The sequence below is a fragment of the Manduca sexta genome, chromosome 25 (genome assembly GCF_014839805.1).
Source record: "Manduca sexta isolate Smith_Timp_Sample1 chromosome 25, JHU_Msex_v1.0, whole genome shotgun sequence".
Taxonomy (NCBI): Eukaryota; Metazoa; Arthropoda; class Insecta; order Lepidoptera; family Sphingidae; genus Manduca; species Manduca sexta.
The window spans coordinates 7,479,749-7,494,145 of record NC_051139.1 but is presented as its reverse complement, the minus strand read 5'-3'; the positions used below and the strand labels follow the sequence as shown (position 1 = coordinate 7,494,145).

General features: G+C 33.3%; 1 protein-coding gene across 1 annotated transcript; it reads left to right on the top strand.

Moving 5' to 3' along the window:
• Positions 1-3,326: 3,326 nt before the first annotated feature.
• LOC115444978 (snurportin-1) lies at positions 3,327-10,443 on the top strand. The gene is made up of 8 exons (XM_030171005.2): positions 3,327-3,605; positions 4,381-4,468; positions 5,168-5,338; positions 5,667-5,858; positions 6,119-6,249; positions 6,622-6,770; positions 7,336-7,484; positions 8,111-10,443. The coding sequence occupies exons 1-8, from the start codon at positions 3,454-3,456 to the stop codon at positions 8,243-8,245; spliced, it is 1,167 nt and encodes a 388-aa protein (XP_030026865.1). The 5' UTR covers positions 3,327-3,453; the 3' UTR covers positions 8,246-10,443.
• Positions 10,444-14,397: the final 3,954 nt, after the last annotated feature.

Sequence of the window (14,397 nt, the reverse complement as noted above, 5' to 3'; positions counted from 1 at the left end):
TGTAGCAACACTGTGTAATGTACGTAAGTATTCATAACTATTTAAATGATGATTATTTCTCAATTTTAAGGCATTTTGTGACATTATACTAATCCATAAATACTATTAATAATTTTTAATGTACTCTTTTAACAAATAATCTACATTAAGGTAAAAATAATCGTTTGTTAGGATAATAAAGTATTTTTATTGTTTTAGCGGCAAATTTAAATGTAGAACTGCAATACGATTTAAATTTATTAGGCGCCGCTGATTATAGAATGCACATTAATTAGGTACAGTGTGCATATAATCTATGTAGACAACCTAACAAACGAATCTTAAATTATATTTTTAAAAAATATTGTAAAGCTGGAAGCGTCGATACTGATGGAGTATGTATGAATTATCTACTAATCTATGTTTACGTTTTTGCATTATTCGTAGACCTATAATAACTGCAAAAAAGCAAATGTTTTGTGGAAGAAAGGCTAACCGAATCTTAGTAGTATATTAGTCTTTACTAATTTTGTATTAGATGTTTCGTTAAGTTCCTATTTGCAATTTACATTAATATCTATATTTAACAATTTATACACTTACTATCCAGCTATTCTCAAACTTACCTACTCAAAACGCAAAGAAATATTGGGACTAAATCAATCACACGCGTAAGCGCAAAAAAGTTTTGGGTGTATATCCAGCTCAGATGAAGGATGTACTCGATCAAGCTGTTAACGTTTTGGTAGTAAGATCGGTGAACTCAAGATAAAGTCTCAGTCCGCCTATCCCCTAGGCCCTAAGACGTAGGGCGGAGGGATAACAATTTTACGTCATCAAAAAAGTTCTCACAGCGAATACAAGTGTTTGTTCTTCTATTTAGGTGTTTTAATTAAGCGACCCGAGATAGACGGCAACGTGGGTAGATCTTTTCTCGTTGTCTTAAAGGTAAAAAAAAATCTTCATTATACAGAAGCTGGCATTCTAGGTCAGCCAGGAGCCAGTTGAATTGTCCCTACAATTCAAGCGAAACAGGATATTCCGTTTTCCGATACCAACTCATACTTTTGCGTCAACAATGCCTCGGCAAAGCTTTAGTTGATGTATTGATGTAGGTGTACAATGAAAGTACTAGATATGTACCACATTATAAGGGCGTTGGCCCACCACCTGTCTGGACTATTCTTATACTTTTCATAATATGCAATATTAGTTCGGTAGATCCTTGTGTAAAATCGGTGAAACCAAATCAAACTCTCCACACAGCCCCGCACAGTAGGCTGGGCTTTAGCGAGTTCTCGTAAAAACAACGTTGAAATATATTAGATACGAAGTCACGCTTACGACAATATATTAAAGCTTTCGGGAAAGAAATCGTTATATTTTTAATAGTAACCTAGTACGAAAATACGAAAAGAAGTATGAATGGAAATTTTGGTAACCTTTTTTTATATTGCTATAGACATTACATACGTTTAATGCCTCAGTTTAATGCACTCGACTTGTTTTTCATGAACTTCAAACCAGTAGAACTGAGAGATGGTTCAGTAACCTCTCTGACAAATGATCACAATCCCTAAGATATAAGTAGTTAAAACAAAATTGGTAGGAGATGTGTGGCTGACATTCATGAAAAGGAAACTGCCAAAAAGAATTTACATTGAATATGGATTTGCGACTGATATTCTCCTAGACCAATTTCACTGACTAGCTAAAAATTAAAATTTAGGCACTTAGATCAATAGTCATAGATGATAAAGTAGGTAACAAGTTTAAATGAAGCAGTTATAATTCAAAAACTGTCCTTTGAAATTTGGCTTAAGGTGGTAGCTCAAGGTCCATTTTCATACATTTTGTTTCGGCTTTAATCTGGGTAACTAAACAAGTATTGGCAAGTAAAGAATTTAAAATTTAATATGACGAAATTTTAAAGGCAGAAATATCCATGATTATTAATTATTTTTACATTTTTCTTTCAACTGCGAGAACTAATCACTAACTAGACATGAATTTAAATTCTTTACTTGCCAATACTTGTTTAGTTACCCAGATTAAAGCCGAAACAAAATGTATGAAAATGGACCTTGAGCTACCACCTTAAAGCTGTATCCGTGGATAAATGTTCTTTGACCTTCATTTTCTATGTATATCGTAATTCTCTTTGAGCGTCGATGTTAGCGTAGTGGTTATCTGGTGGTTATATTCTCATTGCGTTGAAGATTAAAGATGAAATTCGTTGTTTTGTTATTTTTCTTTAGGGCAATACAAAGGTCAAAGATATACAGCCGAAACTTCCATTATAACATGACGACTGACGTTTAAAAGTATGTACATTATGGACCGCATCCACTTGCCGGGTCAGAACAGGATGGAAGACCAGCATTTTTGCATGTTCTGTACACTGTATTTATCGACGCGAGACGCAATGACGGTCTCAAATCTTTAAAAATGAATCCTTTATGAAAAAAAAAAAATAGAATAACACAATAATGGTAAAAAAATAAATTCAATACAAAACATTCCCTGTCTGTCAGAGAACGATATACTGATTTTTGCAGGATTTTGTAATGCACCCTGAGCCGCCACGTCCCGACAAGTGGACCATCAGGCCGGGTGACAAAGTGCAAAGGTCCGATTTTGGCGAGCATTTTTATATTTTGCTGTGTCGCATGTTGACGATACAAGTAATTTGAGCCTTGGTCTGATCTTGGTCTGACTATGAAAAGATTTTTAAAGCTACGAGATGAAAATTGTGGCATATAGTGTTTGAAAGGAAGTAATAAAATCTTAGTATAGTACTCAATATAATACTCAAGAGAAATTGAACAATGTAAAAATTGGCGACCTGCTCTTGATCACAATAGACATTAAAACAGGAATACTGAAGGTGATGTATCGACAAGTACCTAAATTAAAGCGACGCGCAGCAATTGACACTGGCGTGCTTCCAGTGTAAGCATTATATTGACATTGTCGCAATTAAATGGTCTCTGATTTTTCTATTATTTTCATGAAACATAATTTGTTTTGTGAAAATTGTAATGAGATAATTTTCATTTACCAAAATATAATATTGTACCCTCCAAGTTTTCTTTATAAGGTACCAATTCAGCCCTCCCTCCCGAAAATTATGAAAGAAGGGCTCAAATAACTAGTTTATATAGTCATAACATTATAATTATAAAAGCAAACCCTACTCTTTCAAATTTCACTTTCCATTGTGGACGCAGAAGGTGGAAATGATTGTTGCTCTCCGTTTATTATATTTTTTTGTCCTCTCTAATGGACGCATAGTATAATGCCACAGATTAAAAACCGTCCAACACTGACATTAAAATGTCATTCTGACTTATATGGTAAATTGACATAGGTGATGAGACATGTCAATGTATTATCATTGATTATTGATATTTTAGTTTTATTAGCGGTGTTTTAAACGTTTTATTGAAATTAAATTTACAATAATTAACAAAAATGGATGAAGTGCTAAAAAAATTTGGAAATGTTATGGTGGCTTCGGAGACATGCGATGAAAGCAAATCAATATTTGAAGACTTATATAAAAATTGGGGAAAATTTAGAAATCAGGAGGAAAGACGTAAACAAATTCTCGAAAAACAAAAAAGGTAAGTGCATATACATTATTAGTTTTCATAAAAACATATATACTAAGATGTAAATCATCTAGTAGGTATTTTTAAATGTACAAAATTTGGTTTGTATTTGTAGGAAAGTTTTTACACTACACATCACTTTAGCTTATATTTATTAGATTATGAATATTCTGAATATTCTGAATAACCTTTCAACATTCCCAGACCTTAGTTTAAAAGTCATACTGTACACATAATACAACAAGGCCCACAGAGCTACAGGCCACAACTATTCTATAAATTATAATGGGAAAATTTCAATATTTACACTAGGTGTTGCTTGTGAGCTTACTTCCATGAAACACATTTACAAAAATAAGTTCCACTGTGAACTTTATGGGCCCTAGAGGGTTTTCAGGGGCGTCTATGTTGTGACGAAAATAGGGGTCTATGAAAATGTATCTGGTTTGATGGTAAAGTACTAAAATTTTGGCTTGACTTCACCTATGTAGGCAGATAATTTGGATAGGGGTTGTAAGAGGCATGGTGACCCAAACTTAACCCCCACAACAGCTGGGCGATAGTTGTAATGCACTTTCGCTGCAAAATCTAAAAAAAAGTCCTCCTGAACCAAAAAAATGTTGAAAAGGGAACTTCTGACCCTAAAACATGTGTTGCTTGGGGCCAAATTAAATCCCAATCCTTTCACATGTTTCTGTATTTACTTCTAATAAACTTTCTCATTTATAATATTAGCTACATTAGTAGGATGCATTAGTGTAATGCAAATATTATTTTTTTTTTTCAGTGACCGGAATAGCAACTATGACAATATTAGAGGCATATTGGAGTCAGTAAATAGTGAAGATGCAAACAACATTTTCAAGACAAACAAGGTAACTACCCCAAAACATTTAAAAAAGTTTTTATGATGCATAAAAATCATTATAATATTCATGTAATAATATATAATAATATCAGCCCTGTATTATATACTTGCCCACTGCTGAGCACGGGCCTCCTCTACTACTGAGAGGGATTATGCCTTAGTCCACCACGCTAGCCTAGTGCGGATTGGTAGACTTCACACACCTTCGAAATTCCTATAGAGAACTTCTTAGATGTGCAGGTTTCCTCACGATGTTTTCTGTCACTGTTAAAGAGAACGATAAATTCACAAATAATACACACATGATTTTTTAGAAAAGTCAGAGGTGTGTGCCTTTGGGATTTGAACCTGCGGACATTCGTCTTGGCCGACCGTTCCAAACCCAACTAGGCTATCGTCGCTTTTTTAATATTCATGTATTTTGTGCAAAATTTTTCTACTAAGTTATTTTATGTTAGGAAGAAAGTTACAAAATAGTCCTCAGTTTTAATAGTGTTTCAATTCTGTTTAAATATTTGTTAGGATAGATTAGTTCTTGTAAGCATAATATCATTCACTTCCTTGTTTAAATCTAGTTTTTTATTTTGGGGCACTAGCTTTCCTAAGACTATTTATGTCTAGTTAGGCAATCCAAAAATGAAATTGACTCTCAATATTGTATAATTTTTTATGGACAATTTATTTTAAATATGTCTTTATATTACAGATACATTATAGGCCTAATATATTTGTAGCGGGATTTCACAAAATCCCGCTTACATACAAAAATGTTTTGATGTTTTCTGAGTGGATGATTGAGAAGCCTGAGGATTTTAATGACAACTGGTATGTTGTACCTTGCCCCAAAGGAGTGAGGATGCTTGTTGTAGCCAGTAAGGTTGGTTGATGTAATTGAATTTTGGTAACTACAAGGTTTTAAACATTAATTCATAAAGGTTTAAAATAAAATACAGAAAATGTTACAAAAGGTAACTTCATTTATTTATGAGTTTATTTGATGTTATTATTTAACATAACACCAACATATAAAATAAATAACTTCCAGGCCAAGGCTTCGATGAGGCAAGCACCAAATAGCAGAAAAAAAAATTAAAATTGTACCAGTGAAAAAATATGTCGTCCTCCAGTGACATGCAGGATATATTATGTAAACTGTATTTTCTAATTAACATATTTTAATCTATATTTGGAATTATATGTTGCAGGGTTTAACAAAATGTTACACAAAATATGGCCAATATCGGTTCGAATTTCGCACAGCTCTTCCTGGCGGCAATCCACGGGATACACGATGTAATCATTGCTGTGTATTAGACTGTTTTTACTATGAAAAGGGTAATACAATGTTTGTACTTGACCTCTTAGCGTGGAACATTCAGCCAATGTGCGATGGAGAGGTGGGTATACTTTCCTTAATACTGTAATGATGAAAGTATATATAGTCTGAACCCTGTACGTTTTATAATCAATAAGTATAATTGGTTTATCTAAAATAAACATTATAATCTTAATTAACCTTATATACTACAAAAGAAATTACAATAGTTGTCATAAATTACTAACTTATGTAACATTATGTACAATGAAAATACTGTGGAACAATTTTTTTTCTTTATATTATATTTGTCGAGTTATTTGACTTATCATTTGTTTTCAGACTGACTTTCGACATTTTTGGTTACAAACACACCTAGCTGAAATAGATGAATTGAAAAGGATAACCAAAACGAATAATGTAATTTTTTCTTTGCTGCCAAAGATACCGTGTACTCCAGACTCCTTCAATGAGTATGTAACACAAGTTTGATTTTAGAAAATAACATAGTTTCACGCCTCTGTCCCATTTCGCCTCTATCCTTCCATCTATATTTCGCTTCCTCAATTTTCATCAATGTTTTCAAGCATCCCTGTCGGTTCAGGTTTTGACCTGGCCTTTACTGAGAATTTTAGATATTGACGTTCCAAATTTTGGTACAGTCAACCCCTTCCGGCTCTTCCATCCATTATCGCCTTATATATCTTCTTAGTCAGTCTTCTCCAAATGATCCTTTGAAAATTATCAGTATAGTAATAATTACCTTAAATCTATGCTAAAAGTGATAACATACATTTGCTTCCATAGAATGTCCAATAAACACTACATTCTCATGAATATTTCAGGTTTATGATGAAATATCCCGCATTTCCGAACAACAATCCAAGCTTGGATGGATTCTTATTTTACCACAAAAGGGCACACTATGTGTCTGGGGAAACGCCACTAGTGGGATGGCTGTTTCCTTTCATGGTACCGGAAGTTATGGGAGAAGGTATTTATTATTTTCTATTATCCAGCCCTGTATGCAGGTGAGATTATAATGAAGATAATGAGATTACCCCCTTATGACTACAAACCGTTAATGTTTTCCATATTTGCAAGTAGTCCCTAGTGTCCAGCGGTAGACGTGAACTATAGGCGCTTCTATATGTATATAAGGAGTCACCGGTCTTTCGACCCAGTGTTAATTAGCTTTGCGTTAGTTTATCGCCTACTTGGACATGAGTCTTTTTTATTATCGCGGGGACAATACAATTACCGATCACCACCCCGAGTTATGTGTGAAATATCGAGAGCTCTACGCATAATTTCAAACAATATACATATACATAGTACTTTATAACGCCATATCAAAACTCGACTTCTAAATTCGTTAGAAGTAGTCAGTTTATTCTCAACATGGTTCAGTAATAAGACCTTGTACAGTTTCCGATGTACGATTGCAAAATATGTCGGTAATCGCGCGTTACAATGTATCGAAGCGAAATTGGAGATATACGAATACAATAGAATTTACACTATACTGCACTAATATAATATGTATTATATCATTTCAGATGTGAAGATATCTCAAGCATATTTAATACAGAAACCTATAGATTATACAAATCAAGCTGAATTCATACAAAATTTTAACCGGAAACATGCAAAGAAACAAAGAAAAATTGGTTGCGCGATGGATACTTCGGAAATGGTTAAGAATGAGGTAATTATTGCACTAATTTAGCTATTATATTTACAACAAAAACAAAACGCTTAGTATTGCTACCACAAATATAGTTTATTCACAGCTTGCCTAAAGGCTTTACTCTACTTTTTAAAAGATAGAGAAGTTTAAAATAATATCTGTTCTGCTATACTAGAGTTCCACAGAACCGTAAATAAATTGTGTTTTGAAATATTGACGTTGAAAAAATGAGCAATTTAAATATTCAATAAAGAACTTAGCATACTATTGCTTTAATAGTAATACAAAACAATACATACTAATATATTAGATCAAGTGGGATTGGGTATATTTTGTATCCGCCCGGATAGTGTACACAGGGTGTAAAAACCCGCCATAGTTGTCCAAAGAAGTGTGTTGCGTTCCGGCATCAGCCTGTATATATCCGGTTCGAACAGGCCATCATAATTGTCACCTGGCGAGGCATAATCATTAATCATCTCTCGCCAGTCGATACTATCTGGACCCCAATCCACATACCATCAGGTGCAGTGCGGTCACTTTGTCGAGCCGTTATAAAAAAAAAACAAGTGCACTAAGTCGTAAAAATTTAACATGCAATAAAAGCATGAACAAATCAATCACACACATTTAAATTGTTCCAGAACGATGATAGTGTTGACCAAAGTATATCAAGTAATAAAAAAGGCGGGAAAACTGAAGAAAATAGTAAAATGGAAGCCGAAGTTATAGACGAACATAAAGACCAGATTGCGTGCAGTTTACAGTCTTACACCTAGCCTACGAACTCTAGTGCGATTCTCGAAGTCGTTCCTTTCAGATACTACGAACTTTTTCCTCAGCAAAGCGGGTCGGGAGAGTTATTTGCGACCAACACAAATATTTTTACCAACGCGGCAATCGAAACCTCAACTAGTTTATTTACGATGCCACACGAATTACAATCGTTTAAAGAAGAAAAATAAGCAATAAAGTGTTTATGTTATGGCAAGGACAATGATGTTTGTAGATCCTTTAAGTTTGTGATAATCATATTTATGTATGCATTATGTGATTCCAAACAGGTTAGACCATATCATGGACATGCCTTTATATTTAATGTTAATTAGTTTTCCTACAATTTCAGCAATTTATTATTTTTTCCAACATGCTGCATCGAGGCAGTGAATTTTAAACCCTGGCTGTGTAACTTCTTTAAAATGACAGTGTTGCCAACATGTCATGTTCTGGTATGTAACTACTAAAAATGTCTTTAAATAGAATATCAGTAACGCTAAGTGTTAATGACGTGGGAATATGTTGTTGACCTTCCAGAAGGTATTATTGTTAACTCCACTACAATTTAATACATATTTTAACACATAAAGGTGTGATTTGAATTGCTTAGAGTTTGGAAAATATAATCAATGAAATCACATAGTTCTAATAATTGTGAAAGCGCGTTGTAAGCTTAACCATTTGTATAATTTACCCATAGCGTATTTCCTTCAGGAATTTGATAATATTTATGTATATAGATAAATGTGTCAGTTAACTGCAGTTTTCATTAAATGATCCCAATTTTAATCTGCGATCCAATCCTGAAAATAATGCAATAAAAATAATTACTTTTGTAAGCAATGTAAAAAAAAAAAAATTGTTCTGATTGGTAAATTTTTGCGATGGATTGAAATAACGATTGGGATCGTTTATTGATAACGATTATTTAATACCTATTTTCAAGAACTCAAACAGCTGGTTTCAATATCTTACCCACAGATTATAAACAGTTGCTATTCTTATTTTTTGTGGTTATCCCTGTTTCTATAAACCAAGATAGATAAGAATATCTCACCCGTGAAGTTTAGCTATCTATTGGAAATCGAATATGATTACTATCATTGGTATGTTTTGTTTTTGCCAAAGATGACTATAGGGCTATTAATTATTATTATAATCATCTATACAGTATTTAAATTGCTATACATTAAATTAAATGTAATAATATTGAAAATAATTATAGTTGAAAACTTAAAAAGTAATCATATTTTTTTAACATAACATTACTAATACTCGGTGCAAAAATAAAACGCTTGTAACTTTTACTATCCAGTTGAAACTATACCAGATACGAAACCAGACAGCAAACTTCAGTTAAATGTTAGTAAGTTATTGAAACCGACCGGAAATATTTGTCACTGGTAATGTACAGCTAAATCTGTTTTTACTTAAACCTATTTCAAACTATAAGCCCCGAGGAAACAGTAGATATAATTTATGTTTACAGGGTGGATATTGTTGACCTGCTGGAACAGGTACAATACTTTAATATGCATTGATTTATAATTCATCATTTTACACTGCGTTAATAAATGTGAAAACACATACTCGCCTACTTCTGCCAACTTTGTGCCAAAAAGTATCAATGGATAACGAATATTTTCACCAAAATTCGCTGTCTTAGTTTTTTTTAATTAAAATCACACTTTAGTCTACATATACTGTGTGTATTGTATTGCTTGCTGTAAATGTCATGTTACCAATGGGAAAAAAATGCCAAATTGCAAAAAAAAAATTGAGTAGTAGAAGTGCCTTTGGGCGTGTAAAATTAAAATGAACTTTTATTAATATTTATTTTGTTCGCTACTTACACTTTCTTATTTTTTTTTACTCTGTATGGATGTCCATACAGAGTAACAAATTGTAAAGTGTTATTTCAAGATAAGAATGTGGTTTAATTTAGTAATACAATGTCAAAATGAGCCTGTAGAATCACAGATATCCTAGCAGTCTAATATATGTATCTTCAGCAGTCTAATAACTTCGTACTGAATTGTACGTTAAAAATATTCAAATAAATGTCAGTAGTTTGGATGTATACTTTATACTACAATTATAATTTATATGTGCTGCTCACTGAGTAATACAGTGGAGTGAAATGTGAATAATTTAAAAAGTTGTGCATCTGAAATAAACGGCACGTTAATTGTCGATGATTTTTCATTGCCTTTTTTCTGTTTAATATTAGAGGTGGGTCTTGAGGTTGTATAGTAATAAAAAATCCGCAAAATAATTTTATTCTAATAGCCAGTTATAATTTAGACAGTTTTCAGAATCACGAAGCAGTTATTTAGGTATTGCGTCAATAGCGCTTTCTGACAACTATGATACGGAACGACTTCTTATATTAAATATTAATTTCTAAAAATGTAAATTATTATTAACATAATTAAAAACTATTTAGTAATTTATTTATCTAGTGACCTTTGCTACACAGAAAGCATGGCTGGGTGATATCGACATGGGGTGGTGAGAGGTCGGCGCGATGTTCAAACATTGCGTCGCATGTCAGTGTACCTATTTCTGTATCTCAACAGTTACTTCGCTTAAAATTTGCCAAATTAAACCAGCTTGGCGGACTGGTTTCCTCGGGGCGATACGGGGCTAAAGTGACCTCGCCAAGATAAGCTGAATGGGGTGAGCAACAGTCATAACTGCCTTTCAAAAAAAATTAAACAAGGGACGTGAATATCACGCCAGGTCCCACTCCCTGTACACAGGGACGGCACGCATGAGAGGGCCATGCGTTTAACGCTATAGCGTTAAGGCGCAGTCAAGTAAACGATTCGAATGAATTTTTTTAGCGAAGACTTGAAATATTGAACATTCAAGTTAATAATGATTTCAACATGCTTTCCTTTTACTATATTAGAAAAAATAATTGTTCAAATTTAAAGTAAAAATATACAAACTGTTCAAAAACATACACATACATAGGTAAAGTAGACTTTTATTACAGGAGCGGCAGTAAGGAAGAGTAATAAAATCTTAATGACTATTTACAAACCGTTAAGTGTAGGCCAAGTCTATTCATTCACGTAACATCTACACACAGACATACCTACTGAATATTAATAAAGTGAGACTCGTAAAGTGACATTGTAACTAATGGATTGATGCTTGCGGAGATTCTTTAAAAGTGTTACTTTCTAAACGTAAAAAAATAGTGTATTGAAAAAGAATGATTTGCAAATTACTTTGGAAAGCTAGACAGCCGGACGGCAAAGTGATCTTAAGCATTCCGTTTTGTTGATTTTCTGTATCTGAATAACATTAAAACGAGGTTTTTAATATAGGTACGTTTTCTTTCCACGAAAAATATGTCTAGTCAGCAAGATTTTTTGATGGCATTACAAGTACCTATGTTTACGCTAAACAAAACGGCGCGGCGTTGCACTGCTGAGTACGGGCATCTGTTTTCCATTTATTAGGCCTTCCTAATATATTCGAATACAAAAATTAGACGGCACTCTTGCACTACGGGGTCCACTAGACATAATCAGTCGGAAGGCATGTATTAATAAATGAATGTTACCTATGACTCATTCGTTGAAAAAGTTTTTAACGTTCTTCATCTATGTACTTAACTAAAAGTTTTTTTTGTTTTTGTATTATAACATTTCATTTGAGCCCCTCCCTGAAGAAACTGCCTTGGATGCGCGCGATAGGGCGGAAACAAGCAAAGATTTACGAATGAATCATTTAAAAATTAGTTAGAGAACTGTTCAAAAAGTTATTAAAATATTCCTTGTTAAATTATCTATGTAGCAGTGTTGGTTGCAAATTACCATGATGAGATAGAATATCAACATTATAAAAACTTGTAAAAAGCAAAGAAAAGATTCCATATTGCAGAAATACGATGTAATTTCTTCAGCAATAGACATCGATACCTACCACTAGTGATGGCCGATAGAAAAAGACGGAAGAGTTTAAATAAAAACAATAGATGGATAGGCACACTCACTAGACGACAGCACAAAAAAATGGGTCTTACAGACCCACAGACATAAATAACAATCTTCATATGATTAATTGCAATACCTACACGTATGAAAAGGGAATAAATTAATGTTATACAGACCAAATTTCCATTCTGTGTTCGCATGACATCGGTATAACTGAATCTGACATAGGTCTAGAAAATTAAGAATGGGTAGGTAATAAAACACTTTTTTAGTCGACGAAAGACGGCAAAGGTAAGACATCCCACTTATTCAACCCCTGTCCAAATCTTTTTGATTTAAAGCCATGTTAGATGCTTATGAGAATGGAAACGTTAAGATGTGATAATGATAAATCATGCATGAATTCAGTATTATGCTCCATTTACTTCGATAATCTCTTGATGATATTTTACATTTCCTATAAAGAATGTTATGGAACATGAAGTCAACTGCTGAATTTAATTGCCGCAAAGTTGATATATTTAGGTGACAAAGAAAGACCTTATTTCTGAAGGATAGTCACAACAGAAATCAATTAAAATTTAAATTATTATTATGTTGTTAAGTTCATACATACATATACACTCACGACCTTATTTCATAAGGGTAGGCAAAGAATTGCACACCACATTTTACGACCTTGCCACACCTTACCCTTCTTTTACATTTATATTTCTTCTCAGACTTTCTCGCCGGCCTTTTATTTTCAGTATTATTCATTATTTTTTTTATTTTATTTCACTATTTCGCTTATTAAGGTTTATTAAACTAAAACCCAAGTGACATTTTATGTTTCATATGAAAAACTTCTGACAATTTCTCAATGATGTACACACAAATGTGGGTATCCATCCTAGATATATATAAACCCCCGATATTAAGTATATAAAATACAATTTCACTACAAATTATAAAAAAAGTATAAATATCAAGCATCTGACCACTAGCCAACATTCTCTTGAAAAGCAATGGAATGACTAACGACGTTATATGACAAAAGAAAAAGGAAATGCGCAGTCACGGGCTTCCACTGCCCTTTCGAATTGTTGTGAACTTTTCGCCGACTCATACAATATCTTCATTGGAAGTTTACGAGTACCTTCGTAAATAAGACTACCCGTAATTTGCGCCCCGAAATCTATGAGGAGCAGTATCCTGATAGATCAATACGGGAGCTGAAGATGTTATTTAATTATCATTCTAGATCATATTGGAAAAATTAAACGGAAGATAATACCTACTTTTTTATCTATTTAAGAACTAGGTAAAGGTCTATAATTAAGCAAAATATATAAATGTACGGATAGCAGAAATTTAGTTATGTAGTTACTACACATGTTTACCTTTTTATGTTAAAGACACTTGATTTATAAAACGAACCTTAGACGTACCTTTTATTAAAATACATTATTTTGCAATTGATAATTTAAAGCTGTTAATCGGTTGATGAAATGAAGGCGTCATTTAAGCTCGAAAATATCCACGATATTATGTTACGGGAAGCTGTTTTACGTTTTTTAACCAATGGAGTATTTATCATTACCAATCACAAGCAAACGTAATTTTTCCGACTGCCTCAGTAGGACGTGTGTTCGATTGTGTGCGCGGTACGACACCGTTCTGAGATCCCGGATTCAAAGCTTGTGTCGGAAAAACGTTTATTGAGTTTCCCTGCTCAGTATCAGCCCGAAATCATAGCTTACTTGTATCATATCATGTGACAAGAACACACTTGGCGAAAAGTGGGTGCCCTGCTTGCATCTCTGCTTACCTCTTCGGCGATAAATGCGTGATGTGTATAATTTTTTCGTGCAATCAGAATTGACACGAGTTAGGACAGTCGAACCATTTTTACTTGCTTTGCCACCATGAGACGTTTCTTTCTCCCTTGAAGGCAGAAGTTACCTAGTGTCAATTAATAAATAAACCGAATTTATCTGTGATAAAAATGCTTGGTGGTTCATCATTTTGAGATAACACGCGTACTGATGGCATATTAAGCTCAACAAATTTTATGAAAACGTGCCTCAAGCGTGATTGTATTAAGCAGGTTACTGTTTTTATGTCATTAAACTAAATTGTAATTAATGTAAATAGCTATAAGTACTGTGCGATTGAACTGAATAGCGAAAAACACCTTTAGGTACAGAAGGTATATGCATTGT